This window comes from Nannobrachium achirus, assembly GCF_963921795.1.
Source record: "Nannobrachium achirus genome assembly, chromosome: 12".
Taxonomy (NCBI): Eukaryota; Metazoa; Chordata; class Actinopteri; order Myctophiformes; family Myctophidae; genus Nannobrachium; species Nannobrachium achirus.
Window position 1 is genome coordinate 44,743,641 of NC_137832.1, and position 18,518 is coordinate 44,762,158.

The following is an 18,518-nucleotide window of genomic DNA, read 5'->3' on the forward strand; positions in this document are numbered from 1 at the left end:
AACATTGTGCTGCAGTACAGTAAAAACATTATTAGGCCATTATCCAATTAAGACCTGAGGCCGGGTCCGGCAACAAGCTGGTGTGGTGCTCAAATGATCTGTTAAGGCCATTGTGTTGCACACATGGTAGAATGAACTGTGAACCGTGGTTATCTAGGGCCTTTGGCTCCACAGTGTGTGTGTGTGTGTGTGTGTGTGTGTGTGTGTGTGTGTGTGTGTCTGTGTGTGTGTGTGTGTGTGTGTGTGTGTGTGTGTGTGTGCTCGCTCTCTCTCCAGTCTCCATGCTGAAACATTGTGCTGCAGTACAGTAAAAACATTATTAGGCCATTATCCAATTAAGACCTGAGGCCGATTCTATCTGTGTATCTGTCAGTCTTCTAAATCCTTACAGTTTTCTGAAGGACTTACATTGCTATGTCAATAGAACTCTTTTTCATGTCATGGATCCCCAAAATTCAGCCAATGGCCCCCATCTCAAAATATTTTGTTGTTTGTCATACTAGATGTTTTAAACGTGAAATTTATGTGAAACGTAATAATTTATTTTTGTTTTGTTGGAATGTATAAGTGAAATACATTGTAGACCGTTTATCCAAACAAGGCAACATTCTTCCCACAAGCTATTTTGAACCCATAGCCTAGAAGGGGCTAGCTTGGTAGGCCAAGGGAGGAGAGACTACATCCCATACCATGGAGGGATCGCTCTGCCATAGGCTAGTATAATAGTTGGTTGGCCAACCAGCCAACCAATGCTGTAACTAGGGATGGGACGATATGAAAATGTATTTTCACGATAATTGTGACCAAAGAAATTGAGATTTATGATATTATCGTGATAAAATATCCATTATCCTGGGGTGGAACATTCGCCCAAAAATAGCAGATCTTACTAAACACGACGCATTGGGAGCTTGTAGATCGCGTTGTAGTGCACTAGGCTTATAAGGATGAGATAACTGAGTCACACATTCAATAATGGGGGCTCAGTCAGTCAGTGGGGAACATGGACTCGTATTGGCCGGTCCCCGGGTCCGGCAACAAGCTGGTGTGGTGCTCAAATGATCTGTTAAGGCCATTGTGTTGCACACATGGTAGAATGAACTGTGAACCGTGGTTATCTAGGGCCTTTGGCTCCACAGTGTGTGTGTGTGTGTGTGTGTGTGTGTGTGTGTGTGTGTGTGTGTCTGCTCTGGGAGAATAACGCAGCATCTTTATAGGCCAATGAATCACACTGCTCGTAAACAAACACACTCTGTCTGCCCGCTGTGGGGGTCACTGCCAGGAAACGCGCGCGCACGCACACACACAAACATGATGTTGTGCAGAATGTGTGCACACACACACATGCACACATTCAGAGCTATAATAGGAGTGGAATAAAGTTTAGGATGGACATTGAATTATCTGTAATGGAGGTTCCGGGTTCTCATGAGTCTCTTGTCTCTTGCAGCCTCCCACGCAATCATCTGATGCTCACATTTGTATGCACGTACACACGCACGCATGATGAGGAGCAGTAGAAATATACCCAATATAGGCCGAAATCTCATTAAGTTCAAAATAGGCCCCAGAAATGACATTAAGTTCAAAATAGACCCTAGAAATGGCCACACACAGACTGGACCTTCTATCAAAATACTTTCGCCAGTGGTTTAGTAAACCAGAGATATTCTCTCCTCCATCTAAAAACATCTTCCGCTCCACCCTCCTTTGTTTTCCAGAAAACAGTCCTGCAGTACTGGTAAGCATTACAGTGTTTACAGTACAAACGTGTGGCAGGCAACATGTGGTAATTGTACAATTGATTTATATAATAATATCAAACTGTGCCTTTGTATACGACGTTAAAAGCACTCTTAGCCGAGTCCAATCCAGGCAGAGCCAGAGAACCATCTATGGTACAGATATTGTATGTGAAAATGGAAGATGTGTAATCCTCCCTCATTCCATAATGTTTACACTAAATGCACCCTTCCCTCTCCCCTCAACGGATTATCTGTATAATGTACAATATCCTGCCTCCCATGGGGAAGATTCCACTAAGTTGGGGGGTTGTTTGAAGCTCTGGATTAGCTAATGACTATTTGGGGACAATGACATCACTGCTTCGTGGGAAAACAAGAATGTGTGGGTGTGTGTAATATGTGTGCACGCTGCGCGCACGTGTATGTGCGCTATAAGCAATGGTAGGATAAAAGCATATTTCCCCACCAACAACAGTTATCTGGCCGCTTGTTTATGTCCACGACAGGTATTGGGTATATGGATTCATTCAGGCTGTCGATGGTTTGATGGTGTGCTCGATGGTACGTTTGTGTGTGCGCGTGTGGCATTAGTGTATTGACAGCTGACTGATAATGCCCCTCCCCTTCTCCCGGCCCTCTTACATAATAGAGATCAATTAACAAAGAGCAGGGGGCCTTTCAGGCCCTGGTAACACCCCCCACCACCAACACCACCAAGGTCACAGCTGTCTTACCCCTCCCCTCTCATCCACTCTTCAACCCTTCCTTGTCAGGGTAGAATGGCTGCGTGGTCTTCACTTTGGACCCACTAAAATGCCAATCTATAAGCTCACAATGCATCGCATCGGCAATGCTCTGCGTGCGTTACTTGCCATCACACGACAGGGCATAAACTAGAAAGAATGGCATATGCACTACAAAACAAAGGTTAATTTGAAAAAATGCGAAAGGCATTTGTGCAGATGATTTTACCATCTCCCCACTGTCTACACAACCCAATAAAACCGGGCATCTGTGCCATTTTACATTTTAGTCATAATTATAAATATTATTTTGTCAGAAAAAGGTTTAGAATAGTGGCTCACTGGCTCTCAAAAATAGCGGCTTACAGGCTCTCAACAATAGCAGATATACAAGGTCACAAGCGCCTCACTTCGAGCCATGCTTCAAGCTTGTACATCTGCCATTTTTGAGCATTTTTGAAAAATCTGGTGTGACATGAGCATGCTCAGTCAGTCCCAGTACAAAAGAGGAGCAGGGGTGTTAACTTCGCACAGAGACCAAATCTGGCTCTCTAAGACCGCTAATCTCCTTGTGGAGGTGATTGGCTTTGCTGCAGACTTGACTTAACAACCTGTTGATGTTGTGTGACGTCTACGCTCAGGTGAGCGCACACAACACCACACACAGGCACACACCCGCATGCAGGTGCCATGCACGACAAGTTGAGAAGTCGCAGGACAACTCTGGGTAGGGCTGGCTATAGCACAGGCAGGACAAGCCCGTTGCCACTACTGGGGCGTCTTTCCTGACACTTTCCTGAAAGAAAGAAATAATAATCACACCCATTGTGATCTGAGCAGTGCTATTTATGACTTAATTTCATTAAGCGTCCTGCAAAGCTTGGCCAATGTGGGATGGGGCGGTACATACGTGCATACAGACAAAGCCAGATGTAGGAGTGGTCAGTGCCGCTCAAAAATCTCACCTGCGTGTCCCACTGTAACTACTGCTGAAATGCTGTGCACCAAATGGACCGTTTTGCGATAATACACTACAACTTAGAACTTCCTGGCTGTTTGTCAGTCCTGCCTGCACATATTATACACTGTAGGTTTTCCACATTGTTGCTTGCCTTGTCAACTGTGTTTGTACAATGTTTCACGAGACGCACGTTGAACAAAAACCTAATTTGTTTAAGTTCTACATACTGGTAATAACGTGTTCTCTCTGAGTTCTGACTCTGATGCAAAGCAGACCCAGAGACATTTGCTAAAGGCGGGTGCTTGGAGCTGCATTCAACACTGCTGCAAACAAAAAGGGAGGGAGAGATTCTACAGTATGTGTGTAGCTTAGACCTACTAAGCTCGGGGGTCAAAGTCGAGTGCTCATTAATATGTCAGTCGCCCTGCTTAGACGTGTCAGCTAAATTAGTACAAGGGTAGCGTATGCCGTAGCCCCACACCCAAACATACCTGCAGGATGAGGACAAAGTAGTCCACGGCCTTGCCCCGCTGGTAGACGTAGTGCTGCGGCGAGCGCTTGTCGCTGTCGTTGAACTTGATCTCCTGGATCACGTCGGGGTGGCGAAGAATCCGCAGCAGCACCTTGTCTGAAATCTGAGACGGGCTGAACAAGGTCACCTCTGGAGGAGGAGGAGGAGAGAGAGAGAGAGCAAGAGTCAAGGTCAAAGAAGACGAGGCAACAAGTCAGTTCCAAACCTAAGATTGAAGACGGAGTTAGGCCTGTCACAATTATTACATTGCAATTATTGTCTAATTGCAATTATTTGACATAAGTGTCATAATCATTTCCATGTTGAAAAATGTTCCTTCGTATATCTTCAAACATTTGCAAAAATCTACAAGCTCACAACGTGTCGTGATGTGCAGTGTTGTGAGCTTGTAGATTTCCACTATCAATGTTCTTTTTTAAGTATAAAGTTGTCCAATATGAGAAACGTTCCACCTCACAATCAGTGGGAGTGAACCCACACGGGGGTTCAAACTTCACAGTATGTATTATACTCTAGAGTCTGGAGTGAAAGGTGGGGCATCCATCACCTACAGAACAAACATCGTTCTGCCTTCATTCTTTCAAGTCATGCTTTGTCTTTGCAAAGGTACGGTAACTGGGGGGTATGCAGGGGTTCAAACAGTTCTAAGTTCAAGTTGATGGTTAAAAGAACTTGAAGGAAACGGCTGTTTAGGATGAGGTTATCAGGAACGGGGAAAAATGGCAGCACAAAAAGAAAAGAGAAGAGGAAAGAAGAAAGAAAAGAGAAAAGAACAGAGAGAGACAGCGTACAGTATACTCTAAACTGGCTGAAGAGACACAGGCATGCTCATGTGCTCCTGTTTTGTTTTGAGAAGCGCTACGTCATGCTAGCTGCAGCTAGCGCTAACTTCCGCTGGGAGGCTCCTGTCAGCCTGACAGATGGCAACGGTCCACCCGCTCAATTGATTTGTAGTGCAGGGAAGACTTTAGATCCCGGTTGGCCTGATCCTAATGTCGTATTTTGCTAGTAAGCACTAAGCAGGCATACTCGGTGCTTAGACTGTAAATATGGCTTGTGAGGAAACATGCAAGGAGAAATATGAGCTTAAAAGGGCAAGTAGGGACGTGTGCCGTTTTTGTTCGGATATGCAGGTTGCGTCAATTACTTTATGGCACACCGAGCTTCAGTGTTGATGTAATTAAATGCGTAGAAGATGGGCAATCAAAAATTACAATGAAATACTGGTTGGAGCACTTGAAATGTGGTACAGGCGCTGGAGTCAATAACATTATGATTGTGTGTGCATGTTGTATCCGTTTGTGTATGACTTTTACTCACCTGTGGCCAAGAAACGATGAGCAGCCAACAGTAGCTGAGGAGAAATCTTAACTTTGGATTCGGTCTCATGCTTAAAGGCCGAGAAATCTCTCTTATTCTTGTTGGCCGGCACCTTTTTCCTATGGCGGTTATCAGCTACACACACACGCACACACACACGCACACGCGCACACAAACACACACACACACACACACACACACACACACACACACACACACACACACACACACACACACACACACACACTTCATTTTACAAAAGTCTTCATTCAACATGTTACAAGTATTTCATAACCAGTCCTAATCAAAGATAAAGCAGTGGTAGTTTTTTTTTTGGTGACATTAAAAATAGTGTTTTATCTCCACTGAGAGCTCAGCGATCAAGCCCCCTATCACATTCTAACCACACTGGCTGTGACAAACACATGATAAGCCAAAGCCACTCACTGTAAAGATCAGATTCATCCAGAATCTCTGATTTGATTATCTCCTCAATGACATCTTCTAGCGTGACCAATCCCAGCACCTCGTAGAACGGATCTCCCTCCCCCTCGTTGTTCACCTTCTGTACAATGGCCAGATGGGATTTTCCTAAATGGGAGCAAGATAGAGAGAGACATTCATTGGATTATCAGTCAATCAATCAATCAAGAAAGCAATCAAGAAAGCAATCAATCAATCAATCAATCAATCAATCAATCAATCAATCCACCCACCAAGCAAAGACCTGGATCAATGTCAACTCAATCAACTAAATGGCAAGCTTGTCTAAAAAGAGTGAATGTAGGAGCGTATCACAAAGCCTGTCATAGTATACATTGGAGTCCAACGATTAATAGAACAAATTGATGATAAAATAATTTATCTGAATAAAACAGTACATTTTCAAAAAGGGGGGCTTGAGGATCATACATTTTTGCATGACAGTATTATGCAATGAAGTATAAAACAAGGCTTAAGTGGTTAATCAGACTAATCAATTTAGACTATTAAAAAAATCCATTTGTTTTTCTTTCCCGCATTGATTCTTGGACATATGCATACTTTTAAAAATGACAATAATTCAATAGTTGCAGTCCTAGACATTGCACATCAAGATTCAAGGCTACTTTATTTTGTCTCCCTTGGGAGAGATTTGTCTTGGACACACAGACCCGCAGCATACGATACAGTACAATACAGTAATATACTATTTTATCTATTCTTTTTTATGCAGGCCCATCATCGGGTTCAATGATCCTAACAAAGAGTAGTGTATAATTTCCAAAGTCGATGAGAATGCATGATTTTGCTCCCTGGTAATGGCTGAAGAAGTCAAGTCAGGGCAAGTTAGCTCCAATCAAAGTTTATTTGTCAAATATAGCTGGCACTGATGGACATGCTTGGTTTATGATTCAAGATTCAAGATTTTATTGTTATATATCCCATAATGATACTTATATGAGTAGCAACAAGACAAAAAAAGGAAAAGAAAAAAGCGTGTGTGTGTGTGTGTGTGTGTGTGTGTGTGTGTGTGTGTGTGTGTGTGTGTGTGTGCACTGCAGTATGCACAGCTGGCCTCTGAGTGTGTATGTTTGTGTTGCCTGTCTGCAGACGGGCAACAGGGCTGTTAATGTGCGTGTATCTATTCTGCATCTAGCATGAGGCAAGACCCAAATTCGGAGTTATTAACATTATTAACTCAAATATTTGCTTCTGGGGGTCCCCGGAACAAAATATTTTTAGATGGGGGTCCGCGGTCAAATACATATCATTTTGGGGGTCCTTGACATGACAAAGTTTGAGAACTGATATAGGCTGATTCTACAAATGTCTTCTAAAACAGTTTTATGAAAAGAAAAATGATGTTGCTATATCAGTGGTTCTCAAACTTTGTCATGTCAAGGACCCCCAAAATGATATGTATTTGGACCCCCATCTCAAAATATTTTGTTCCAGGGACCCCCAGAAGCAAAGATTTAAGTTAAAAATGTTCACTCTAAATTTGGGTCTTGCCTTAAGCTAGAAGACACACTATAGACACACACTGTTGGCATCCAATATCCATAAGGCTGGTTGCCCAGTGGAAAAAAGCAGTCCCAGAGCCTACCTGTCTAGGCCTTGAAGCTACGTTACTGGCTAGATACAGTATTATCATGACATGTTGAAGCTACGTTACTGGGTAGATACAGTATTATCATGACATGTTGAAGCTACGTTACTGGCAGATACAGTATTATCATGACATGTTGAAGCTACGTTACTGGGTAGATACAGTATTATCATGACATGTTGAAGCTACGTTACTGGGTAGATACAGTATTATCATGACATGTTGAAGCTACGTTACTGGGTAGATACAGTATTATCATGACATGCTGAAGCTACGTTACTGATACAGTATTATCATGACATGTTGAGGCTATGTTACTGGGTAGATACAGTATTATCATGACATGTTTTGATGTTGTATTTTATCCCCATCATTCTTATTTTGCACAAAATAGATACAGTACTTGGGCTGTCACGATTATGACATTTTACATGAAGATTAATCGTCACTCAAATAATTGCGATTAACGATTTAATTGTGTTTTTGTTGTTGACAATTACATTTCTGTTTGGCTTTTATTCTTTGAAGTTGCACAAGGTAGATATGACACATAACCTAAATACTGTAACTGTATACAAAGAAATTACTGACATATTTGACAACTTTATACTTAAAGAAGAACGCGACACGTTGTGAGCTTGTAGATCTGCTATTTCCAAAATGTTTTACTTTAAAAAATATATATGAACCTTTTTCAACATGGAAACGATTATGGCGATTGTGTAAAATAATCGCGATTATGTAAAATAATTGCGATTAGATGATTATGTAATAATTGTGACAGCCCTACGCAGTACCATTGTGTGATTTATGTTATCATGATTACTAAATCATGTGATTTGGACCAAGCCTGTGGATTACATTATGGCAACTACCTGGCTGACGGCTAACATTTATACGTTTATGACTATATATGAGAACGGCTCTTTCCCAACTCTCGCCTGCCGCTCCCCCCCCCCCCCACCACCACCACCAATTCCCTCTGCTTGCACCGCAAACATCACGTTAATGGTTACAGGTCATTATGGGTAGGGCTGGGTGTGGACTTTGGCCATGTCTTTTACTGTACTACTCGCAAACAAAAGCACTCACACCCACACACACACACACACTTGCTCATACACACATCCGCATAAACAAACACCAATTATCACACACACAAAGATGAACTCTTCACCTGGCACTTTATCACCGATATCAATGGAGTGTATCAACAGTGCAAATGTTGATTGCGGGACTTTCTGGCTGAATGGCTGTGTCCACAATAAGTGCAGCACTGGCAAACAGGCTGCCATGGCACCCACCGCGGACACTGGCTGAATTATTAATGCCAGTGCCAGAACGGAACACTAGTCACAGCTGTCTTGGCCTGTGCGGTGGAGGGGGTAGAGGACCCGTGTGGAGAAGTGCCCTCACCTGAGACACACACACACACACACGCCAAGTACCTGTATACAGTGTGCACGGCACGTATGTCCGCACACAAAAGGTTGTCAATAGAACAATCGATATGTGAATAATTGATAGTTGCAGGCAGCCCTAATTAGGACCTGCCTACACTGTTGACCGAGATAGCATCTAAAAGCATCACAATGTTATACTACAGTTAGGGCTGTCACGATTATGCCATTTTACATGACGATTAATTGCCACTCAAATAATTGCGATTAACGAATTAATTCTTGTGTTTTTGTCGTTTTTGTCGTTGACAATTACATTTCTGTTTGGCTTTTAGGTGTTGAAGTTGAACAGGGCAGATAAGACACATAACCTAAATATACAAAGAAATTACATATTTGACAACTTTATACTTTAAAAAAGAACATTGATAGTGGGAATAGTCGACCTACAAGCTCGTAGATCTGCCATTTCCACTATTTTTTTTTAAATGTTTGAAAATATATGAAACATTTTCAACATTAGATTATGACGATTATGACAAAATAATTGCGATTATGTGAAATAATTACGATTATGTCAAATAATTGCGATTATGCGATTATGTTGTAACTATGGTACACGCATTCATACATACGCACACACACTCCTTAGTCCTTATGTTTATTTATTTTTTCCATTCTGCTGAAAGGCCCATCGTGATCATGGATGAAATGACGGGATGACAAACAAAACAAAAAGGTCGGACATCAATCAGCTATCTTTTTTCCTCGCTTCCAAGAAGAGGCACGTCAGATCAACGGGACGCGGGAGAGAGAGGGCTTACTGAACTTAAACAGGATCTGAAGTGTTTTAGGAGTGCGTCCTTGATGCCAGCCTGCATAGCCAGGGGGGGGGGGGTTGAGTAGACAGCATTGGCAGAGTGCCACAGGGACATTCTAAACATTCTCTACCCTGACCTTGGTTTGACCACAGGAATAGAGCATAGAGTAAACCTATTTGTCTCCCGAGTCCCGTGGACCGGCTTACTGGAGGAGTCCATGATGTCATGTTTCGCGAGAGAGAGAGAGACAGACAGACAGACAGACAGACAGGGGGAGGGAGCGGGGGTTTGTATATTTTAGTCTGGACTCTCTGAAGTCTCCAGAGAAGGCGGCCGTGATTAATTTGTGGAATGAATCGCATGCCAAAAATAGCCGGTCTACAAACTCCACAATGTGGTTGCGAATGAATATTGCGACGCACTGTAGATTGGCTATTTTCGCTGTGCGACAAAGTATAAATCAGGGGTACGCTCACCGCCGTGTTCTGGCTAGCATCGGAGGCTGGTGGTCCTCAGCTCCCCCCACGGGTTGATACATTTTGGGAGGTCTGAAAACAGACACTTCCGAATAAACACACTTCTGTAGCCTAATTGAATTGTTGACTGACACAATAAATCCATATGTGGGCATCTGACATCATAGATGTCTGACGTCATAGACCACGAGACTTAATGCTGATGACATCAGGGATCTCCATATATGGGCATCATCTGGGAATGCTCATATATGGACATTGACGTGTCAGTCTCATGTGGTCTATGATGTCATATATATGATCTAAATTGAAGAAACCTGTATCTGTACGTCCCTAGTACAGACTCTGTGGGAGCCAACCCAAGGCACGGCTTGGAGGGGAAGGAGGCGCACCACCTAAGTAGACACACTGCACGCGGCTTGACAGGGATGACCAAAGAAATCGCGATAATCAAAATCCATTATCCTGGGGCGGAACATTTGCCAAAAAATAGCAGACGCGTTGTGAGCTTGTAGATCAGCAATTTTTTGGCTAAAACATTTGAAGAGAGTGAAAAAGGTGTATCAAGTACGTATATTACAAGTACATTTTACCAAGGTTTTAAGTGGTAACGGATATGCAGCTAGGCAAATAAAAGGTGAATTGATCCCAGTGCGTGACGGAGGATGATAACACGATAAATTAAATCTCCACGATACGATTATCGAGAGTGTTTTTTAATCAAGTTTTTTTATCAAGATAAATAATATCGCTTATTGTGACACCAATCACCACCCTCCGCTCCCTCTTCTTATCCAGCATCAGGTCCCAGATAGGGATGATCCAGGAGTCCCGAGTTGGTGTCAGCTTAGCTAGCGCACACCATCGCATCGCATGCAATTAAAGGAGTGGGTGTGTGGGCGTTGTGTCCTGTGTTGGCTACTTGGCTAAATGCTTATTTAATAAAATGACTGTGAATATTGTGAGAAGATTCTATGCATATTTCTTTGGGATGCATCTCAGCAATATGATTTATCTTAGGTCTTTGTGACAAAGCCCAATATCTTATTTCAACCCATTACACTTGACGGTAATTGCATCTATAATCTACAATGCTCAACAATTCATTTGTTAACATTCTTGGACACCGCATGCCAAGTTATTAATGTGGCAATACAAGGAATGGAAAAATAATGCAATGGAAAAGTGTGTGTGTGTGTGTGTGTGTGTGTGTGTGTGACCTCTCGTTGAGCTCCCTACAGAGCTGAGTCAATATTTCAGAGGAAGCGGGGACCACAGGGGACATACTTACTGCTAGACACACAAGAGTCACTTTTAGAATATATTGACTCCATTGTACACACACACACACACACACACGCACGCACAGTGTGTGTGTGTGTGTGTGTGTGTGTGTGTGTGTGTGTGTGCGTGTGTGTGTGTGTGTGTGTGTGTGTGTGTGTAAAAGCCTGACCGATGTAATAGTTTTGGATCCGATGTCGATCAACTTCCTATTTTTACATTTAACTAATAAGATGTCGATCTATAGACGATCTACAGGCGCCGTGTGCTTTCAGATCTTCTGTTTTCACTAGTTTGGGTCCCGGGCAAACATTTGATTTCTCTTTTGGGTCTTGAGCTAAAATGTTTGGGAACCTCAATGTGCTAGACCTCGTTCGCAAACATGACAGACACACTTCCACTTTTCTCTTAGCAGCGCACAGATCTTTTCTCACCATTTACCGCAATGGTAAAAAATGACTCACTGTTGAAAAAAAAAGAAAAGGGTTGGTGTGGTTAAGCTTAGAATTGAGAAGGTAAAAGGTCTCAATGACATAATTAGTTATATCTCATATACAAAATGGCATATCATGACAACTGCATAGTTGATGAGTTCTGTTTCCATCTACCTCAACAGATACCAGATCTACAAGCTCACAATGCGTCACAAAGTGTTGTGATCTGCTATTTTTTGCGAACCTTCCCCCAGAATAGTGATGCTTGGGTTCAAGTGGTTTAACGTCAAGAATAAAGTTATTTTCAGTCGGTTCTGAGGGAAATGGATATTTCTCCGTGACTGTATCACAGGTGGAAAGATGTGTATATTTACGTAGCAATGTAATTCAGTGAGTGGTGCCGTGGATGAAAAGGTTATTTATAGGGGTGCCGGTGCCCTGAGTCAAAAACGTTTGAAAACCCCTGCTCTACTCATGCAATCCTTGATGTTCTGTTGCTGCTGGCAATGGAAAGTGCAGATTTATACAATCTGCAACAAAGAGGAAGTTTGTCATGTTTCTGAAAAGGATCTCTCGGGCCACCACCCGACCGAGTGTTTTTGGAACATACATAACATGACTCAAGGTGGATAAATCAACAAGTATCAGTTATCTCCCAGTGGAGGCCACGTGATGTTAAGTGACCCACGGGAAAGGGGAAGAAACGAAAAGAGAAATGGGAACTAACACAAACAGTAAGCCGTAAGCATTATCCAATCTGCTGTAGTTGTAGTAGTTGTTTCTCTCTTTTGAAGTCGTTTCTGAAATAAAACATTAATAAACAAAATGTATTCATTGTGGTAACTGTGATGTTTTTTTTTAGGGCTGGGGTGTTTTTAAGGTGATCTACAAAAACAGAATACAACTGGACTGAGCTTACCACTAATTGATGTTAACAAGTCAGGGCAGACTTCAGCTAGAAGATCAGCTTATCAGCTAAACGTTGTCTGTTGTCAACACAGCATGGCTCACACTGGCTCTGAGCCTGACTGGAATAAGCAAACTGAAGCTATGAACAGGGGCTCAGGTGGTGGCTGTCTGGGAGGAACTGGAAGGACCCTGGTTTGATCTCCGCCTCCTCCTGTCCTGACTCCTGTCAAATGTGCCCTTGAGCAAGACACTGAACTCTGAACTGCTGCCAACAAGCAGGTTGGTGCCTTGCTAGGGATGGGACGAGCGTGTATCAAAACAGCGACGCAGTTCGGCCAGTGGAGACGCCCCTCTCGTTCCGCTTGCCTCTGATTGACCAAAGCCTGCTTTAACAATAACCCGACACGTTATAAGTTATCTTGAGTATGACAGTAGTTCGGGTTTTAATGTTAAAGTAAAGGCGAATTCGAATAAGCTTTAAGGAAATGCTGAGTATGAACGTTAATTCACATTTTATGGTTTCCTTAATTGTTTACAGCCCATGTTTTACAAAGTTATGTCTGCATTTTCTAGTAGTGAACAAAACAAGACATCATATTTTTATCTTTTCAAAGTGTGTTGTGAGCCGTTTTCACTAATTCTAATTTCTCTTTTGTACCATGCCAACCCATTAAAAAAAACCCAAGTCAAGTTTATTTTGAGCACAGCACAAAAGTGTCAAGTGCAGGCTTTAACAGTATCCTACAAAGTTTTATTTTATTTTAATTTTTTACGAGAGGGGCGTCTCCACTGGCCGAACTGCGTCACTGTTTTGATACACGCATGGGACGATAATCGTCATTATCATTTAGGCAGGCTGGCAAAAAAAAGAGATATTAATATCATGAAATTGTCCTTTGTCATGCACTGGGATCAATTCACCTTTGATCCACTTAAACCCTCTACAATTGGTAAAACACACCTGTAAACATACATGATACTGTGTTTTTTTTTTCACTCTACCAAATCTCTTTGCCAAAAAATAGCTGATCTACAAGCTCACAACGCGTCGCGTGAGCTTGTAGATCTGCTAATTTTGGGCAATCGTTCTGCTAATTTTGGGCAATCGTTCTGCCCTAGAATATGGACGCAGGGGTTCAATCGGTTGTAAAAGTGGCATATTTTCATTATCGCGATAATATCGTAAATCGCGAAACTTTTGGTCACAATCGTGACGTTACGTTTTCGTATCGTTCCATTCCATCCCTATGCCTTGCATGGTTGTCTCCACTGTTGTGTGAATGGGTGGTGTAATGGGTGATGCACGTCGAAAAGCACTTTTAATAACAGGCATTATACTGTAGAAATGCAGAGTGTGTTTACTTTTTTTACAATTTGGGCCTTTCTCAGCCTCTCCCTCGGTTGCTACATCTGAAGTAGTTAAGCTTAGGCTATTACGCTTATTTCACATCTGCTCCCATAAGAGAAAAATTAACCAGTAACAGAATATGTTTTTAATGTACATTGATACCTATTGATGATGTATTCACTGATCTGAGATTGTCTACCCGCCTCTGGGTTATTGTTATTTGAAAATGTTAATAAAAAGATTTGAAAAGAATATGTTTTAACTGTACTTTAACTGCAGACCATTCAGACCAAACGCCCCTAATTCATCATGTTATTCATACGAGTAGTTAGATATATCACACACCTGGGAGTAGCTGATCAGCGCAACCACAGTCTACCACAGACATGGAGCAGACTAGAGCATGGGTCTTCAAACGGGGGGTCCGGGACCCTAGGGGGTCCTCAGAGTTACTACAAGGGGTCCTCCAAATCTTTGAATGATAGAAACTTTTATTTTTTTATTTTAGCACTTGAACCCTAGCGTCCATATTCTGAGAACTTTAGCCAATAATAGCAGATCTACAAGCTCACAACACCTCGTGCTTCGAGGCAGTGTGAGGTTGTAGATAGGCTATTTTTGGCAAAGAGCTTTGGGGTAGAGGGGAAAAAGAGCAGACTAAATACATGAATGAATGAATGAATCCAAAATACACAATTGTGCTGGCAAACAATGAAACTACAGTATTTTCTGGACTATAAGGCGCACCTGACTATAAGGCGCACTGTCAATGAATGGTCTAGGCACTAACTGTTTTCATATATAAGGCGCACCTGACTATAAGGCGCACATAATAGACGCTACCGTTGCGTTATGCATCAAACAGATGGAGCTGTGCTAAAGGGAATGTCAATGTCAATGAATGATCCATATATAAGGCGCACTGGACTATAAGGCGCACTGTAGTTTTTTGAGAAAATTAAAGGCTTTTAAGTGCGCCTTATAGTCCGGAAAATACGGTATATGGAATCTATGAAAAAGGTTGTGCTTAGTCTCTCACTCAACTAAGGGGTCTTGGCCTGAAAACGTTTAAGACCCCTGGACTAGAGCATCTGGGGACTGACTGATTTGCTCATGGGCAGCTAATACAGTAGCTGTTGTTGTGGGAAATTTGAGTCAAATAGATCACCTTATTCGGAATACCTGCCCCGATTCTCCCAGCCTGCATGCAGATTCAATTGTGCTTCTCTGACCTTGTGGCATTCTGTCACCAGCATACCATTCACTGACTCTATGTTTGTTGACATGAAACATCACAAAGACGAGGGGGGAGAGCTATTAGTTTGTATGGGAAAGGAATGCCACGCGCATACCACCCGCGCACACAAACAGATCCACAGCACGGACCACCGACAAACATGCACTCCCGGGCCGACGGAAAATGCACCCAAACATGCACGCACTGTGGGTCGGGTCAAGCTCTTCCGACATGTTGTTCCAGTGATAATGGGCAAAAAAGCTGGGATCCCTGATCCCTGTTGTCTAACAATGAGCTACAGCAGGGGTTTTCAAAGTGGGTGGCAGGGCACCCTGGGGTGCCGCGATGCCAGTCCAGGGGTGCCGCGAGATAATTTGATAATATTTGGAATTCATCGATATCACTACATCAATATCACTTCACTATGCTTAGTAAAACAGTACTTGAGTTCTTTCTCCATCTACGACAACTCTCTTCAGTTCACCAAAAATAGCAGATCTACAAGCTCACAACGCGTAGATCGGCTATTTTTGGTGAACCTTCCCCCCAGAATAGGCATGCTGGGGTTCAAGTGGTTAAACGTCAAATATAACGTTATTTTCAATCAGTTCTGATGGAAACAGATATTTCTCCAATATGATGTAAGATTCTAAAAATTAACAGTGTAACTCACGGATGCCGTGGATGAAAAAAGTTATTTACAGGGGTGCACTGAGTCAAAAAAGTTTGAAAACACCTGAGCTACAGTACAATTTCAACAACAGTACAACTTCCTTGTTTTGGCCACTCTCAAAGTCCATTGGAACAGATCATCAGAATGACATACTGCACCTCCTCTGTTTTGAGTAAAGTGAGATAATGAGCACAGGGCTGGGCAATGTAATGACTCTATAGCTATATCTTGACATGAGACTAATCTGGGAACTTTGGTTATCTTAATGACGTGATAATTATGGCATAATTAGATAGGTGTTGTATTTTCCTGGTTTTAGTAACTCAAGCACTATTTTATGCTTTAAAAATGTTTTTGTAAAAAAAAGTGTATTGTATTGTATATACGTTTTGTCCATATCACCCAAACACTAGATGCACAAACCCAGGTTAAAATAAGGTCCAAACTCTACATCATAAACGTTTAAATGGGAGTATATGCACACACGCATGCATGTCTTTTTTTTTTTTTACAGCACACATGTGACTTTAGGTCATTTGTGCTGAGAGTCGAGCTTTCTTCTTGCTGACTGATATCATTAGGGGACCCGTAAACCCAAGTGTTGATGTGACACACTCGCACACACAAAGTCAGGGAGTTGAGTGGATTGCGACAGCATTGTCAGCACTCCTGCAGTAGTTCCAGCGTCAAGGCAGGAAGAGGAATAGCGGAGCAGCAGGCCGCAGATAAGAGCCCTCAGAGAGCGAGAGAGGTGGACAGAGATGCCGTGGTCCTGATTTGACGTCATTTAATGTCCCGACTCCTCCCGAGGTGCCAAACATCCAAACACTGACATCCACCCTTGCCAGCTAGGAAGCGGGCCAACATGCAGGGAAGCGTTGTTGGGCAGAACAAAATGCATTGGTCAGGTGTGGTCACGCGCACTTTTAAGTGCATGGGGCATGCATTATAAGTAATGCACATCTCAATCCCATCTACCACCAATGCTAAAGGTGTACGCGTGTTGTCGATAACTTAAATTATTCATATATGGTGTCAATATGCCTGGTCTGCTGCCATGCACGTCACCTTGCTTGAACTAAACAGAATGACTGGGATATATGCACTTAACTGGCATTACTGGCTGACAGCAGTGATAATGATCTGAACTGCCTTGTATAGACTCGACCTGATATGAAAAACAGTGCTTTTTGAAAGATTACAGGAGAGGAACTAAACATGACATTAAAAGCATACTGTGTACATGACGCTAGTCTACGCCACCGACAGAAAGGTCAGTTGATGTGTGTGGGTGTGCGTGCGCATGCTTGTCGTGTACTAAGCGCGCACACACACACACACACACACACACACACACACACACACACACACACACACACACACACACACACACACACACACACACACACACACACACACACACACACACACACACACACACACACACACACACACACACATAAAAGGCACATCTGAGAGAAAGATAGAGTTTGTGAGAGCGAGATACAGAGTCTGCACACATTAGACAGACAGACAGACAGAGGTGGTACAGAGAGGGACGGGGTGCGAGAAAAACGAGAACTCAGTCACGCCCATCACACAAAAGGAGACTCAGGTTGGATCTGTCTCTGTGACGGGTCTTATCAACCTGGATTGGGAAACCGTCAACACACATCGATCAAAGGGTGTGTGTGTGTGCCGTGCAAGTACGTGTATGCATGCGTGCGTGCGTGTACAGTATGTGTGTCTAAAAGGGAGTGTCAAGGAAAGTGAGCATACTAAACCCCAGTAAAGAGTGGGAGTGGAAGTGGATAAATGAGTGTTTGGTCCAAAGGTCAGGGAGGGCACTCTGTAATGAATAGTAAAAGAATGCTGAAAGACAAGAGAGGGAGATATATGATGGCAAGAATGAGACCGAGAAAACAACGTGAGTCAATGTGTAGGAGTGCACAGCAGGAACGATAGACGGCAAATAAGAAGATGGCAGATATTGAGCAGCCACGTATCCATTATTGAACTGTAGCCCCAACAGCCAGGTCATTATAAAGGTAGGGCTGAGTGTCCAGATGAGTGCCTAAGTGCAGACAGGGGCAATCTAGAGACAAGCCTGGCAACACAAACCAAACAGAAGTTGGTCTGTTTGCTATATGACCAGTCAGTTCTCAACAAAAGAATCCCTATCTCAAAAGCAAATTAGTACATGCAGTCATTAAGTTTCAGGGGAAGCATCTAATTTGACGTTGCGGGTGCTGTACAGACAGACATGTCTTCCATTTGTAATATTTATATAATATACAATAATATAATATTGGATGGGTTTTACTTTTACATTTGAATTATTCATGCTGATTGGCTACGAGACCGTGCATACCTGGAAACACATACAGTATGTAAATGCGTCAGGTTAAAATCTGTTCTCGAGAGGAAAATGAAATGGAACAGGAAATGGGCATGTCACCTTCTGAAAACCCAGGAGTCACTAGATATAAACAGAGCCCATTCCCAGGGTTTTAGGACTCTTCTGGTTTCTTTCAAATATCTTAATG

At 42.7% G+C, this 18,518-nt stretch overlaps 1 protein-coding gene across 1 annotated transcript in view; it reads right to left on the bottom strand.

Annotated features, from left to right (window-relative positions):
* Positions 1-18,518, bottom strand: part of LOC308295811 (metal transporter CNNM4) — a 42,872-nt gene that overhangs the window by 19,451 nt on the left and 4,903 nt on the right. The window contains exons 2-4 of the mRNA XM_080738860.1: positions 5,749-5,892; positions 5,302-5,436; positions 3,941-4,110 (exon numbers count right to left, since the gene is read on the bottom strand). Of these exons, the coding sequence (XP_080594986.1) occupies positions 3,941-4,110; positions 5,302-5,436; positions 5,749-5,892 (449 nt within the window). The remainder of the gene's footprint in view (positions 1-3,940; positions 4,111-5,301; positions 5,437-5,748; positions 5,893-18,518) is intronic.